We start from the raw sequence: 15157 nt of genomic DNA on the forward strand, positions 1-15157 counted from the left end.
TCGGGCTCCTAGCGCCATCTCGCTGGTAATGAAGAAACGCTTATTATCGCCTGCTGTCTCCGAGTCCGTCCAGCGCTAAAGGGTGTGTATATAACGCTCGCCGTTAGCTACGTGGAGGATCTGCGTTTCGTGGCGTAGTGGATAGCGCCGCTCGCTGCGGAACAAGAGGTCCGTGGTTCGATTCCGCGCTTCGGAAGCATTTTTCTGAATTATTTTTCTTTGAGGCTTTTATATATATATACATACTTATACATATACGGTGCATGACGGCGGCGACGGCGACGGCGACGGCAAAATCCAGCCGAGACTGTCCATATAATTGCTATCGCAATAAAAAAAAAACATCTGCCGCCTCTCTTAATTCCGCCCCTTCCCCGCCACGGTGGTCTAGTGGTTATGGCGCTCGACTGCTGACCCGAAGGTCGCGGGATCGAATCCCGGCCGCGGCGGCTGCATTTTCGATGGAGGCGAAAATGTCTGAGGCCCGTGTAATTAGATTTAGGTGCACGTTAAAGAACCCCAGGTGGTCGAAATTTCCGGAGCCCTCCACTACGGCGTCTCTCATAATCATATCGTGGTTTTGGGACGTTAAACCCCAGATATTATTAATTCCGCCCCTTCATGTTTCGAGGGCCTAAAGAACCTCCCGCCCTACATATGCCTTACCACACTGAAATTCTTAGTCCTCATCGGCAGTCGCTCCGCCTGGATCGCGAAGCCTAGGCGAATGCACCTTTCGCGTGAACCCGCTCCGGTCGAAAGGAAACGTTCGCAGAGAACACTCATACGCCGTTCATGTTTTTTTTACTTGAGCATGTTGCGTTCGCTTTTGCGCGCTGCTTTGTGGCTACGGGATCAGCGCGTTTTCCGACGCTCGAACTGCGAATAAATGCGCGCACGTTTGATGGATGCGTGCTGCCTTTTCGTTCCTGCTGGAAGATCTTCGTGCGCTTTGGGATCGCGTAAAGGGGAAGAGGCGCCGGTGTATGACCGATGTTGTCCGCAAATGTAGCAGCTTGAGAGCTCGAAAAATGGGCGGCGAATGGCACGAGTAAAACGCATTTCACTTCCTCTTTATATCCTTGTATTTTTGAGTACCTCGTAAAAGGGGCATCCTTTCTTGAGTCTTTCGTTCAGGCGGTCCCCCGCTTTTGAGATGCATGCTTTTGAAGGATAGCGGCAACTCCGCCAGGTTTATGGATCGGGTCTGTGCACAGGACGCGGAAGTTTCAAGAAGGACGAAAAATTAAGTTTAAAAAAGCACGCTTCACGTGTTTGTGCCAAGGCTAAATGGCGCAGTCGGTGATGAGCTGCTTGGTGCGCACGATGAGTGGCAACAAAGACATTTGTCACTGACGTTTGCTCACGAAGCTTACTGTGCCGTTATTTGCATAGTCATTAAGAATGGTATGGCTCTTTAGGGGGAGAAGGTCTTTCTATTAAACATATGGACTGTGTTTTGAGTTGATAAATTAAAACGTTTTTAACAGCGGCGGTATTTTGCGCCGGGTTGTGCGAATAGAAATGAACCGGCACGCTTTGTCCTCTTCTTCGACTTCGCTCCCACACGTTCGGCTGTGGAATGCAATAACTATGATGGGCGAGTATGTTACGTCACTAAAAATCACGTAACAACTAGTCACAGGACTAAAATCATGTGACATTACTTAATAACTAGTCACGTGACTAAAAATCACGTAACATCTAGTCACCTGATTAAGTCACGTAACATTACGTAATAAATAGTCGCGTGACTAAAATCACGTAACATCGCCTAACAGCTAGTCACGTGACATGTTCCCGTCATAAATTACGTAACTAGTAAATACTCATGTGAATAAAATAACGTATCAGCTAGTCACGTAACTAAAACCGCCTGACATCACGTAACATCTATAGTCCAGTGGCGTAGCCGGGGGCGGGGGGGGCACACCGGCCCGTGCTGCCCCTCCCCCCCGAAATTTTTTTTCCATGGCATACAGAGCACAAAATGGCACTCAATCACATCGGTCTGCCCGACCCCCACTTCAAATCAAGGAGGTGCCCCCCCCCCCCTGAAAAAAATTTCTGGCTACGCCCCTGATCTAGTCACGTGACTAAAATCACGTAATTAGTCACGCAGCTGATCTCGTGACATGTTTCTGCCATAAACCGTGTAACTAGTCACGTGACTTAAAATCACGCATCACGTAACTGCTAGTCATGTGACATCTCGCCAAAACCACTTAACATCTATTCAAGTAACGTATTCCCTCCGAAATCACTTAACAGCTAGTCACGTGACAAAAATCAGCGTAACAACTGGTCACGTGACTAGAATCATAACGTCACGTAACAGCGTGTCACATGACATATTCCCGCCAAACCACGTGACACTTTCGTAGTGTGGGGAACCGACCGAAGCCGGAGAAGGATAGCCATAGGTCGGCAAACGCACGCATGAGTCGACTCACTCACACTCACTCAGGCTCAGATCGAGCTTTGAGTCTGAGTGAGTCTGGGTGAGAAATATTTTGGCGAGTGTGAGCCCGAGTGAGTCCGGTTGAGGAAAATATTGGTGAGTGTGAGTCCGAGTGAGCCCTAAACGCAAAATATATTTCATGAGTGAGTCTGAGTGAGCTCCACCTTTAATTTCCGACCTATGATCGTATCCACTCAGCTATCTGCGTTACTATCAGCCTTATATCGGCTTACGTTTACACACAGATCAATTCCCACACACCTCAACGCACCAGCGTTCATGCACCACCTCGATGTTTATTGATCAGAGGCGTGAGTAAGGGTTGGGGGGAGGAGGTGCTATGAGCTCCCAACTCTTTCACGGGACTTTCTTAATAGAAATATGTCGTGTGAGTCGCATATTTCATACAAACGTTCTTACGAGATTAAAACCCGTGAAATCTATTATTTGAAGGTACAAGACCCAAATTCATATAGTAGAGCACCCATTATTTGAGATATTGGCATTTCGAGAGAATTTACACCATGATCGGAATAGCTCACTTAATGCCAGCGGACTCATGAGTGACTCACTCAGGCTCACTCAGGCTCAGGTCAAGCCGTGAGTCTGAGTCTGAATGAGTCCGGCTGAGCAAAATGTTGGTGAGTTTGAGTCCGAGTGAGAAAAAGTTTAGTGTGTGTGAGTCCGAGTGAGTTCGGTTGAGGAAAATTTCGGTGAATCTGAGTCCGAGTGAGCTCTCACAGCAAAATATATTTCTTGAGTGAGTCTGAGCGAGTTCCAAAATTTTTGCGAACCTATAAGGATAGCCAAGCCTAACCATAATTAATGCTACTAGCAAAAACTTGGAAAAAAGCTAGGTCGAACACTAGCTCCGCTGTTGGTTTCAGCCTTGCGCCACTAGTGCAAGCTGCGCTTTTTTTATTAGTTGTTGAACTGATTTTGACTAAAAGCACCTCAAAATGCTGAAGCAACCATAGCAGGTATAGACGAGCACGTTTTTTTCCTCTTTGCTCGGAACGAAACGGTTACATCGCCCTGGGTTGCTTGACAAAGCAGTTTAATTAATAAACGTTTGCGCAGTGAAAACATTGATTAAAACTTTTATTAAAACCGTCTTACACGCCGTATTATACGCTTCTTTTTAGTTTTACTGCTTTGTTCTCTGGTGATTTGGAGTGGGACGAGCTTATTTTATATTTTTGTAGTAGATAGCAGCAATAATTAACGACCTATGTATGTTACGGGCATGACCTAGCTGTTCGGTCTAGGCTGCTTGAAATATGATATGCCCATACCTGAAAAAAAAAGAAAGACAGAAAAGCTGAAACAAGAGTTAAATGAAGAGATAAGAGCCGGCCTAGCTGTATTTTTCTTTTTCTTTTATTCAAGCATGCGCTATTTTGAACCAGCCCAACTGTCCATCTGGCATGCAATGTCCGTGGTTTATTTCTTTTCATTGTTGTCACAGTCGAGGCCGCAAATGCCCTGTGTGTATATTTAGTATGCTGGTAGAAGGACTAACAGAAAGGACGTCCTACGCTGTTGGTACTCGTAGTAAAACGTCTGCTTTGGACGATATGTGTGCACCGCATTTCGTGGGGCCCTGCAAATTCTGCACGCACATCTGGGCGAAACATCTTGGCGGGAGCGGCGTTCTCATCCCGTTCGCTTCACACGTTACGGAACGAATATGAGCGCTGTTTTGTTGCAGACCGTTCACTTGTCCCTGCATCTTTCTTTCGATGCAAACCAGACCCGACCGCTTTCTATCGAGGCACGGCATGCACCGCGTTTGTTCTTGTTTTCTCGTTTCCCACGGACAGCACTTGTAACACTCGTGCGTTATCCGGCGACGCAGCTGCACGGCGGCGTTGTTTTTTTGGGCCGCGGCAAAGGGCGCAGCGTGCGCGCAATTGGTCGGCGGCCGCAGCCTGTTTGTTTATTCATGTCGATCTCGAACTGCAGCGGCTGGCCGCTGCTACACTCTACCGCTACTACACTGTCCTCCCGCACCGCGCCGGCGCCCCAGTGTTCGTGCTTCGAAGAGCGGCATCTCGACGCTGGCGGCCGCGCTGCGCCATCGCACCGCGGGAGGAGAAGGAAGGCGCTGCGTGTGTCAATCGAAGCAAAGACGTTGCTGCAGCAGCCGGCGTCGCCGCTGGCTAGGCCGGGTTTCCGCGCGTAACCGTCTCCACGATCTCGGCCGTGTTCACACGCCGATTGTGGAGTCATCTGCGTTGCCGGTGCGCGCTCAGGGGCACGAGCACGGTGGTTGCACGCTTCTCGAGGCCGTTCGGCGCGAGAAACGGCTTGTACGCGCGCTCGTGTGGTGCTTCCTTCTCCGCCGGCTGCGCGGAACCTTGCCGACGACGTCCACAGCGCACTTCTGTGCCCCCAAAATCGCCTGCGGGTTGAGTGTATAAAGATCTCCGAAAACGGTGCATGTAGCACATAAACACGTGCGATGAAAACGCGGCTCTACTGAACTGTCTCCTCTGCGTGCTTTCTGTGCGTGCACAGATGCAAAATTCTCCCTTGTCGAAACAGGGCATCGAAAAACGAGAAATTGCCGTGTTTTTTGTCCGCTGAAGCGCGTCCTGTAAGGAGCGTCCGAGTGAAAAGATTTTTTTAATTTATTTATTATAATAATTATTATAGTATTTATTTTTTGCTGTTTCACGGCTCTAACTGGTTGCCCTTCCTTTCCACGAGTTTACGTATGCCGCATGAGCATGAATTTGCAGTATCCCACGTCGCCCTGTGCTGCCGTACCGACTTGCTGTTTGGGGATATTAGTCAAATTTATAAGGCCACAATCTGTTATCTTAACATGTCATACAGACGTTTCTGCTTTTCTGCGTTTGATGTTCCGCATGCAATTGTGGGGCTGGCTACTGTTTTCCGTTTTAACGTGCGTTCGTTGTGCACTGATATTGATCAGACGATCTGCTTTCCTTTTAGGTTTTGTCGACGAGCTGATATAGTGCGTGCCTTGCGCCCATGGTCGGATTTATCTCGAGGTATAGCTTAAGTCTTCACCTGTGCATACTAGCGTCGGTTGATCTAACTCAGTGGTTGCATTAATGGTCGAGTTAGAAGTTGCAAGGTGACTCAGGGGTCTCACGTGGTTTGGTGAACGCCAGTATATTATTTTCAGGTTCCGACTTGACTGCTAAAAAGGTAAAATAGACTCGTAATTAACATGCTCGCATTTCCGGTTAGCTGCATTCTCTTGTCTTGCGGACAGATTCTACCGTTTAAAGCGGTACAGACGCACGGCACTCTCGTTTTAGTGTTCCCAATAGATTTGTGTGCTGCCCCTTAGCTTTGGGGTCCTCGATCGGCGAGCGTGCACCTTCGTTCTGCGCTTTGCTGCGTATTTGACGCCGGCGTTCCTCGACACTTTCTTCGAAAACCCTCGCAGAAGAAAGCGTCGGGCACGTTCTTCGACCCTCCTCGCCGCTTCGTGCGAGGGTGAGGGGAAGAGCGCGCTGCTCTCTGCCGCTGAACGGTAATCGATTCGTAGGCGTCAGCGAGCCGCTGGCGCGACACGCGGTCGTCGCTAGCGAGCTTAGTTGCCTTGGGACGACGACAACCAAGTGCGTGCTGCGTCGTCGAAGCCGTGATCGTAGCAGCGTCCAGGCCACCTGCGTGTGGACACGGCCCGGCGGGAGGAGGAAGCGTCCGGGCGATGCCGCCGCGAGGACTGCGGAGCGCACGCTGTCCGCAGCAGCCATGCCGCGGACTGCCCGCGCCCGCGCCGCCGCCGCGGCTTCTGCCTCGGGCTGCTGCAGCGACGCGTCGTTCCATCGCCTCGCCGAGGCTCGCCATTGACGACGACGAGCTTCGATACGCCGCTCCACGGATGCGTTCCTGAGGCCTTTCGGCACTGCGCTGTGCGCTTTCACCGCCCGATAAAGTTTTCGTTTGCCGTGCGCCCCGCGCCGTGTTTTGTGTGATCATACGTGTGGTGGTGTTCGTACGCGCGTGAACGCCGCTTCTGCATTCATTCCCTCTTATTTATTATTTTTGTTTGTCCGAAACTTCTGGCGCTGGCATCTAGCAGCTATATCAGGTTTCGTCGGTCCTCTTTAGCATGGCTGCGTAGCGTTCAAGTCAGGCGTGGCCGATGCTGAGCTGACTAAAGCCCACCGAAAGACTCTTTGTGGCGACTACGTTCTGGTGCTGCATGTTGTGTGACGTTAAGGAGAATTCCTAGTACCGCACATCTTTACGGACCTGCATGCACGGTATCTCCAATGATCCTACCTGGAGTACGCCGTGTTCCTCCTCATGTATGTCTCTCACAGCGCTTGCGTTTAACGAGCAAAGCTTATGGACAGCAGCGCCCGACGCATTTTGTCGGCGGCTGTGAGAGAAGAAAAACGAGTGCGGTGTGCCTTTTGACGTCTTCCTCAAAGCATCGGTTGGTGATAAAAGCGCGGTGCCGTCGACAGAATATACTGCAGGCAACGACTGCTCTTTCCGTTCGTGGTAGTCTCGACGCTGGACGTACCCTCTTCGGCCCTTTGCGAACCCGGCAAAGCTAATTCTGTCGGTTTATGTCGTGTACTGGCCTACATCTGAAAGAAACAGACATTTTCGTACCTCTCTGCGTGTTGCAACGGAACGCTGGAAGGAACTCGTCTCCAAACACGAGCATGTGTTGCGTCGTTTAATGAGGCTTGTGCGGGCGGAGGCTTCAGCGTGAAGTAGTTTGAATTTCTGTTACTTACGACATTTTGCTGGAGACCTACATCCTAAATGGCCCAAAGCACTTGGCACGTTTCAACGGCGTAATCTCGGTCGACCGCAGTCGCGTGACCGACGTGAAGCGCGTGGCACGCTTCCGAAGAGGCGCTCGTCCGAAGGTGCCGAACCGGTCTCGGGGTTTGCTACTGGCCGCCGTTGTGTGCGATGTGTGCACGGGACGACTCCGGCCTCCCTAGACATGCTCAAGGGTCTCTTCAAGCGAAGACGTGCCCGGCCTGGACTGCAGGTAACTTGCACCTTCGGCTTAGCTAGGCCTGCAACGGGTGCTTACTACACCAGTCTCGTAAGAGTAGTTACGAGTTCGGTATAGTATAACATCGTGGTTGGCTGTTACAACGGCTGACATGGGCAATGCACTGAAACCCCTAAGTCTCAGTGTGTGGCATGGCTATTCCCTGCTCGCTAATGGACTTCTTGTATCTGAGGTTCCTTTAATCTTGCGTTTAAAAGTCTTGTTAGGGGGGCAGACTGGTGATGACGCTCGTAGATAATCATTTGGATTGCCGTAATCGTGATGAAATACCCACACTCATCTATACCTGCTACTGCGTCTAGGTCATTCGAGCGATTTACTCGGAAAGAACCCTCAGCTGCATAATTTGATTAGTTCCAGAAGCCTTCTGTTTATGGGTCAACTTAGCGTTTGCATGTCGTAAATACGCTACATGACTGCATAAAAAACGGGCGATTCACCGTACATGTGTACTGGGAAAAGGGCGATGCGTGGAATTCACCTTCGTGTAACTCTAACCTTCTTTTTTTTCCCCCTCTGTTTACTGATGGAACAGTCGTAGCTCCGTACTGCACCGATTTCTCGCCGCTGCTTGGGCACTGTACGAATACCGAACGTAGCGTGTAAGCGGTGCCTTTAAAAAGACGCAGCAGACGTAGTGCAATGATTCGCGTGGCAGTAGGCAATCGATAGTCGCACCATATCGTTCGAACGAGCCCTGAATAACGGCGAGCTTTTGTCTCGGCCGAGAGGTAGGGCCGGCCGTCTCGGCTCAAGGTTACCTTCGCTTACGCGCACCTTGGCGAGCATCGCCCCCGGTAAACTTGAGAAATTGTTGTAGCGTGCGCTGCTTTCTTCACATTTTAGCCTGCTAGTAGCTTCTGGAACTGTTCGAATTGGTTCACGCGCAGACAAACACAGGTACACACAGGAACCAATCTGTTGAAGCTCATTGTCGAACACACGAACGTGAGCGGGGCTATGCGAAACTGGAAGGGCCCTTCATGGCGTTGTTCCACGCTACGCTAATAATGGACCAGATGAGACAACTCACGAGAACCACTCAGGACTGTCTAGAAATAGAAATGCTAGAAGACGAGGAAAACACAGTGCATATGGCTAATCAGTTCTGCGGAAGCCCGGAAGAAGTATAGAAAGGTACACGAAAGCGGAATTGTTATCCACACGTTTGTAGCACGAAGCAAGCTGCGAAGGTAATCCGTTCGGTTTTTTTCTGAGAGCTTTCCCAGGTGAAGAAATATTCGTCCTGGTTCGGGGATTCGGGCCTGGGGCCAGCTCCTGTTCAGGGTGGTCTCTCTATCAGTGCACGTCGCAGGCGCTGCGTTTTATCTCCTATTCTTTCCAGCGCTGCAGTTTTTGTTTCCTCGCTGGGAACGAATTCGCCAAGGGGGATGTTTTTCTGTTGACGCAGAAAGGATGGTGCTGCGCAGGACAACACGATTACAGCTGTCGAGAGTGCGCGTTCGCTGATTAAGTCACTTAACTCTGAAGGCAGCGCGCGCCTTTCTGAATGCTCTATTGTTTTTCTTGACATATATGCGCAGTGAAAGCACTTGTGATGACGCACATCTTTAAGGCGAATGGTGAAATGATTTGGTCGGCCCCCCCGGTAGATCACGGAGCGAGCCCGCAGTATGTTTTGGTGGAATAAGGAAGCTTAATTGCGATTACTATAACGCAAAAAAAAAACTTTAAATGAGAGTATAATGGAAAGCAACGTGAAGGCGTAGTCATTTTTAATATACATAACGTCACCAGTGAGCTCCGTAAATAACATATAAGACGAACCTACGTACGACGCATAGCAGAAAAGTGCAAAATATGCTTGGTAATATTGGCACGAATATTGACTCCGTGTCTAAAAGAGAACAAATCGCACCATTGAAAGGTGTCACGTGAAACCTAAAGCAGGTAAGGAAATCTTTGCGTTTACAAATCGGTGCTCCGCATTGCCCAAGATGGACGACAGCACGGAGGGGTAAGAGCAGCTTCAGCCGTTCTCTTCGTGGTCGCGTGTCACTTAGCAATATAGAACGTCACACGGCACAAATACACTTCAGGGGTAGACGGGTGTATCTAAAATAAAATCAGATATGAGGATAATGACGCACGTCGCTTACCTAGCGATAATAAAGGTCGCGCTGCGTTAGTGGTATAATAATAACCATCCAAGTGGGCTCCTTTAAAGTCCTTCGCTTCTTTCTTTCTCTTTTTTTTTTGTTCTTATTAAAATGACTAAACGACTCTCGGCGTTTCGAAGGTTCGTAATCGCATACAAGTTTTCCGTCTGTTTTTCTGAAACTGGCAAGTCTGTTGTGGGAAAAAACAAAATGATACAGCGGTTTATTTAGTTGACTGCATATAAGCCACGAGCACTGCTCGTCGCTCGATGATGCACCGAACGTGTCGAGCAGGAGTTTTCCGTCTCCTGATAAAGTCGCCTCGAGCGGATGCTTTTCTGCTTCGCCTTTTTGCGCGTTTCCGCCCTCTCGGTTTATGTACGTGATAGTATTGATATATCTCTCACGCTGCTTATTGGTCTCGTCGAATGCGCGTCTTTCAGCTTTTGCACCGTAGCTTCTCTTTGTGCGAATTCCTGGCGTCGAGTTTCCTTGCTTTCTTTGCCTTGATTCGCACCCGCCGTTCCTTGTCGAGACGATTTCTCGTCCACGAATGCCGCCGGCGAGGGAACGACGGTTGCGTGAACGCGCGCCCGAACACCGCCGCTGTTTATTGACGATCGTTTCTTCCATCGAGCTCGTTTAAACACGGAATCGTTTTTCGCGCAGCAGATTCAGGGGCACGCTGTGTAGCAGCGTTCGCCCCCCCACTCCCCTTCCCACGCCGTCATACCGCAGGCCCTCGAGGGCCTCTGTGATGGTTCGTGTAGCGGGCACCGTTGCTGCTCTTGCTGGCGCGTTTCCGGTGAACGGGGCGGCGCTGTCCGCTCGCAAAAAGGAGCATACGACGGGCGCTTTTATGATCTCTACCGGCTGGGCCTCTCCGTTCGGCGCTCGTTTCCAAGTCTGTGCCTCGCGCTTGCTACCGGTCGTCTTTGTCTGTCTATGAAACTAAGTCTACAGCAGTTTTGCACTCACCGATGCAGCCACTGTACGCGCGGCCTGTCTCTTTGTGTTTCGTGTGTTAGTGGAAATGGCCAAGAAGTGGAGGGGGAGGAAGGGCGTGGTGCGAATGAGCATGACACAAAGCGGGCGCTAACCAACCGACGACGAAGCGAAGGAAAATATAGCGACATTATCTGTAGTATTTAACTGTGATGTGGTAATTAGGATACAAATGCAAGGAAATTAACGCGGACGAAGAGACAACTTGCCGCTGGTAGGGAACGAACCTACAACCTCCGGATAACGAGATCCGATTCTCTACCACTTAAGCTACAGCGGTAGTCTTCTTCCCGTTCACGTGCGTGTAAACTTGGGAGGCCAGTGCCAGGGATTTGCAGATAGAGATGACTGCAGCGTTGCACTTTGTTTCTTGCTTGTAGACGACGGTGTCAATTCAAAGAGGATTTCTCCGTCGTTACTTCGTCGAGACGTTGGCGTTATTTTTCAATTAGAGGGAAAAACGCATTTATCATCAACATTTTCTACTAGAATTACGGTTTGATGACTTTCGGATGGCCGAAGTGTACACGCCGAGAAGAGGTCCAGTCATTCTGCGCTGAAATGCATTTCATCGATTTCAGTGAAGAAAGATTGGTGGTAGTCCGCAGTTAAAAACATGGCGGGAATAACAACCCTGCTATTACACTCAGTATTGTTTTTTTTCTCAGTCCTTTCGCCTGCGTTAGTGCTCACGGCTAAAAAACGGCCATTCGCTCCGGTAGCTGACGATTAACGTCACATAACTCTATCTAAAAACTCGTGAGGACGAAGTGGTGGTTAAATTATTACAAAACCGAGTAGTGCCGTTATTTGCTTCTCCTTATTGCTTGATTGCGCGCAGAGTGTGCGAACATCAACACTGTTCCGATTCAGTTACTTGTTTTCGTGGCCGTTAGATGCATCTCGTACTAAATAAATATTAATTTTGACGTAAAGCACGAAAGTACAAGAACAGAGCAAGAAATCAGGATGAGAAAACAAGCGCTCGTCCTGTTTTCCCGCTCCTTCCTTAATTGTCCTTTCGCGCTTTACGTTAAAATGAACACTTACCACCTCGCCCACTTTTTCATCGTATTAACGAAATATTAAGTGCGTAACTAAGCTGACAAGATCGGTGTGGTCGTCCTCTCGGCGATTTTTGTACGAAAATGTGTATTTATTCAATCTGAGCCATTCGGGTGATTATGGAAGCCTCGTTTCTTGACTAAGTTAATCTATTCCTGAACATCCGACTGCTCTGTGGTGCTTGAAGGAATACTTAGTTCGACACTTGAGCGTGTTCTTCTGTTCATCGTTTTTCAGTTTCAGTTCAGCCAAGCTTCCTGTAAAGCGTGCTCTGCCTGAGATGCAAGGGCGCTGTGAGGGAAAGCTTGCTTACTGCAGCACGCTTCACGGCAGTATTGCGGGTGTGCCGTTCTGCTGCCTAATACGAGATCGCGGCTACGACCACGGAGGCCGAATTTTTCTGTAGACAATGAACAGAGCACTGCTGATTGCGCATTGTTGCGCATAATTTTACATAGTCGAAGTTAATCGGCAGCTTTTGGATATTGCCTGTAAGCTCCATGTACAACATTGAGGTTCAGAACAATGTCAGGCATAAATAACTGCCTTCTTAAATATCGTTAATTACTATGTTTTAACGCGATAACATTAAAGAGCTCGTTTCGCAAAAATTCCGGCGTCGGTGTCGGCGTCGTTAGTTGTCAGCGAAAAATCAGCCTTGTCCGTGAGCAAAAATTAGAGATAGATGCAAATAAATAAATAAATAATAAACGAAACTTCGGTTCGATTGGGAATCGAACCCCGGTCTTCTGTGTGGCAAACAGGTGTTCTACCACAGAGCCACATCGTTGTTTGGAACTGCTGCCGAAAAAAAAAAAAAGAAACCCTGTACGAATATCATGTAATGCGAGGAGTCTCCTTAACGCATGTAGTGTTACAGGGCAGTAGCATACAATCGCGCCAGGCATAAAGACATAGAATTGCACAACGAGTTAGGGGTTTAAAGGTCCACCAATTACAATGTGCTTAGACCCAATTAATCATCATCATCAGCAAATGCATAAGCAAAGTGAGCAGCTGCATAGGTTCGCGTGTTGTCTTATGGATGCATAGTGGGTACTTCGCTGATTCGCAAAAGGAAGAATTATAGATTAGTGGGCACTCGGCAACTGTACTTGCAATAGGCATTCTAGGATAGTTTGAAACGGCCAATGTTATGCGTACAGTCGTTGGTTTCCTTGCGCCACAGTTGAGGTGTCCACCGAGAAATGAAGTGGGGCTACTGTTTGAGATGGGGATGAGAATGGGGCCCGATAACACCATCGTGTCCTACCCTTGAGGCAAACCTCAAACGTCCTCCAACTTTGTTTTACACCGGATTGTTTTCAAGCCTGCCATGTTGTTTCTTTTTCAAAGAGATCTTAAAGAAACGGCCCATGGCACATGGAGCTTATACGGGCTGGCCCGTTCAGGTGACTAGCTGGAAGAGGTGGGCATTACATTGACGAGAAACTTGAATGTTTACCAGGCTAATCTAAATACATTTCGCTAGTAAGTTTTTATTACCCGCTCTTATTTTATTAGATTACTTAACGGACTAGTCGATGGCTTTTCAGAAAGGACCTTCGAATGATATTTCTGCGTCTCTGGTGTCTTGCATTTTCTTCATTTTACATTTTCCTATGCAGTTAACGTTGGTCAGCAATGAGGCACATCCCTTGCAACAGTCTCTTCTGTTGGACAACTCTCTGATAGAGCTTGTGTGCCCTGATGGCAGTGGGATGTTCTCTCAGAAACAGTATTATTTAAATCTCGTGGGATTGTTCTTCTAATGGCCCAGAAGTGGGGACATGCCACGCTGCTTGCTGTCCTGTTTGGTTGCTACAGGGTGCTGCGGGATAGGCAGTATGTTAGTGACCCAGAAAAATTGTGACAATTCAGTGACTGATTTTATTTTTACGGTTAGAAGCAGTTATGAATCCTGGACTCTCAGGTATGTTTACAATCCCACATCATCTCAGAATCTTATATGATAATGCCAGTTTACCTATTTCTTTTTTAAAAAGTAAGGACTGCTGGAAACATGCGATCGTGCATTGCAGACACCTGTTTTGTGATCTGTAGTACCCACATAAGTTTTCAGCTGCTGTTTAGTATCATGCCGTTGTATACATCAAGCGAGTGTGGTTTCGCTTTAACCCTGCATCAGAGGATGTTTGCGTGTTCATTACTAAGCTCGTACCTTTTGTTGCTGGTTTGGTGGTTCTGTGGCTTTATTTCTGGCTACTTATTTTTCTCTGTTGTATGTATTTGGTCTACACTTCATTCACATTTTTGTCACATACACTTGCATGCAAATAACACTGTGAACTGTTTATGAGCCCTTTTGTTTATTATTTACATTCTTTTTCAATCTTTGCGACACTGAACTGCTTTTGGGTGTGCGTGTATGGCAGACAATGGTTGTACCTTTGCACTGTCGATCGTCTGCCTGCACATGTGCTGCGGTGCCGGTCAGTTCTGTGCATGTTGGCGTTTTGTGTATTTTGCATTGGCCTCAGTGCTTCTACACCTTTTCTCCCTTTAGACCTGGTAACTAGCTCTCTGAGGAGAGGACAAAGAAACACTGCCCCTGTTATTTACTGATTGCCTCACTTGCCTTGAAATTCATGTTTTAATGGTAGCACCTATGCTCCACTTTTCTGTGACTTGGCAAACGAGAAAGCCCAGAGCAATGCTTTGAAGAAGTTATTGCTTGCATGTTATTTTTTGCCAAAACTCAGGTTGTTTTTGTCATTCATCTACTGTACACATTTTCTTGCAGACCTTAAAGTAGCTTGCAATCGCACTTGCACTTTGCATCATTCACCTTTTAAAACTCTGAAATTTAAATATATGTGATGCACGTGTACTCACTTCTTTTACTGTTTCTTGGCACATTAAATCCCAGAAATTATCATTATAATTATTACTGTTTCTGCATTGTTTGCATCTCATAAAGTGGCAGGCACTGAAAGTTCAATTTGTATTGTGCAAGTATACCAACGCTTCAAATATGAATTGTCAAGTTATTTGAAAGTGGGCAGCAGAAATAACAATGACCTTGCTTTGTTTGGCAACGCATTGCTTCAATCGATGTCAGTGAAGGTGCAGTAACCTCAGTTTATCCAGTTAGTCATCTAACATTTTCTGCGTAGCTTCTTAAATGTCGCAGTTGTGCAATAGATGCCAGTCAATAGTTAAGCATTAGCTTAAGACATTTTAAAAAATTGGTGGGGACATTACATGCATTTACGTTGTAATTGATATTTTCACGAAACGCCAGACATAGATAAAAAGATCACTGATGAGGTGGTTTATGACAAGGGCTTGAGGATGAGTATCTTGAGACTGGCTGTGTCGGCACTCCTGCAATTCTTTTATTCCTCGAGCACCATCTGGCTTCACCTGCACAACTGCAACACGTGTCTTACAGTAATCATTTAAATATTAAGTGGTCTTTGTCTTGTTCACTGACTTTCGTTGACGCGTTGCCGAGAA

General features: G+C 47.9%; 1 protein-coding gene across 10 annotated transcripts in view; it reads left to right on the forward strand.

Annotated features, from left to right (window-relative positions):
• Nucleotides 1-15157, forward strand: part of LOC119388159 (voltage-dependent L-type calcium channel subunit beta-1) — a 189975-nt gene that overhangs the window by 41802 nt on the left and 133016 nt on the right. For 3 of the 10 annotated variants that reach the window (XM_049413839.1, XM_049413838.1, XM_049413837.1), the window contains exon 1: nucleotides 7250-7460. The exons of the other annotated variants lie outside the window; for them this stretch is intronic. In XM_049413839.1, the coding sequence (XP_049269796.1) occupies nucleotides 7413-7460 (48 nt within the window). In that variant the 5' untranslated portion in view covers nucleotides 7250-7412. Of the gene's footprint in view, nucleotides 1-7249; nucleotides 7461-15157 lie in introns of those variants that run through there. 10 annotated transcript variants of the gene reach the window in all.

This window comes from Rhipicephalus sanguineus, chromosome 3 (assembly GCF_013339695.2).
Source record: "Rhipicephalus sanguineus isolate Rsan-2018 chromosome 3, BIME_Rsan_1.4, whole genome shotgun sequence".
NCBI classification, from domain to species: Eukaryota; Metazoa; Arthropoda; class Arachnida; order Ixodida; family Ixodidae; genus Rhipicephalus; species Rhipicephalus sanguineus.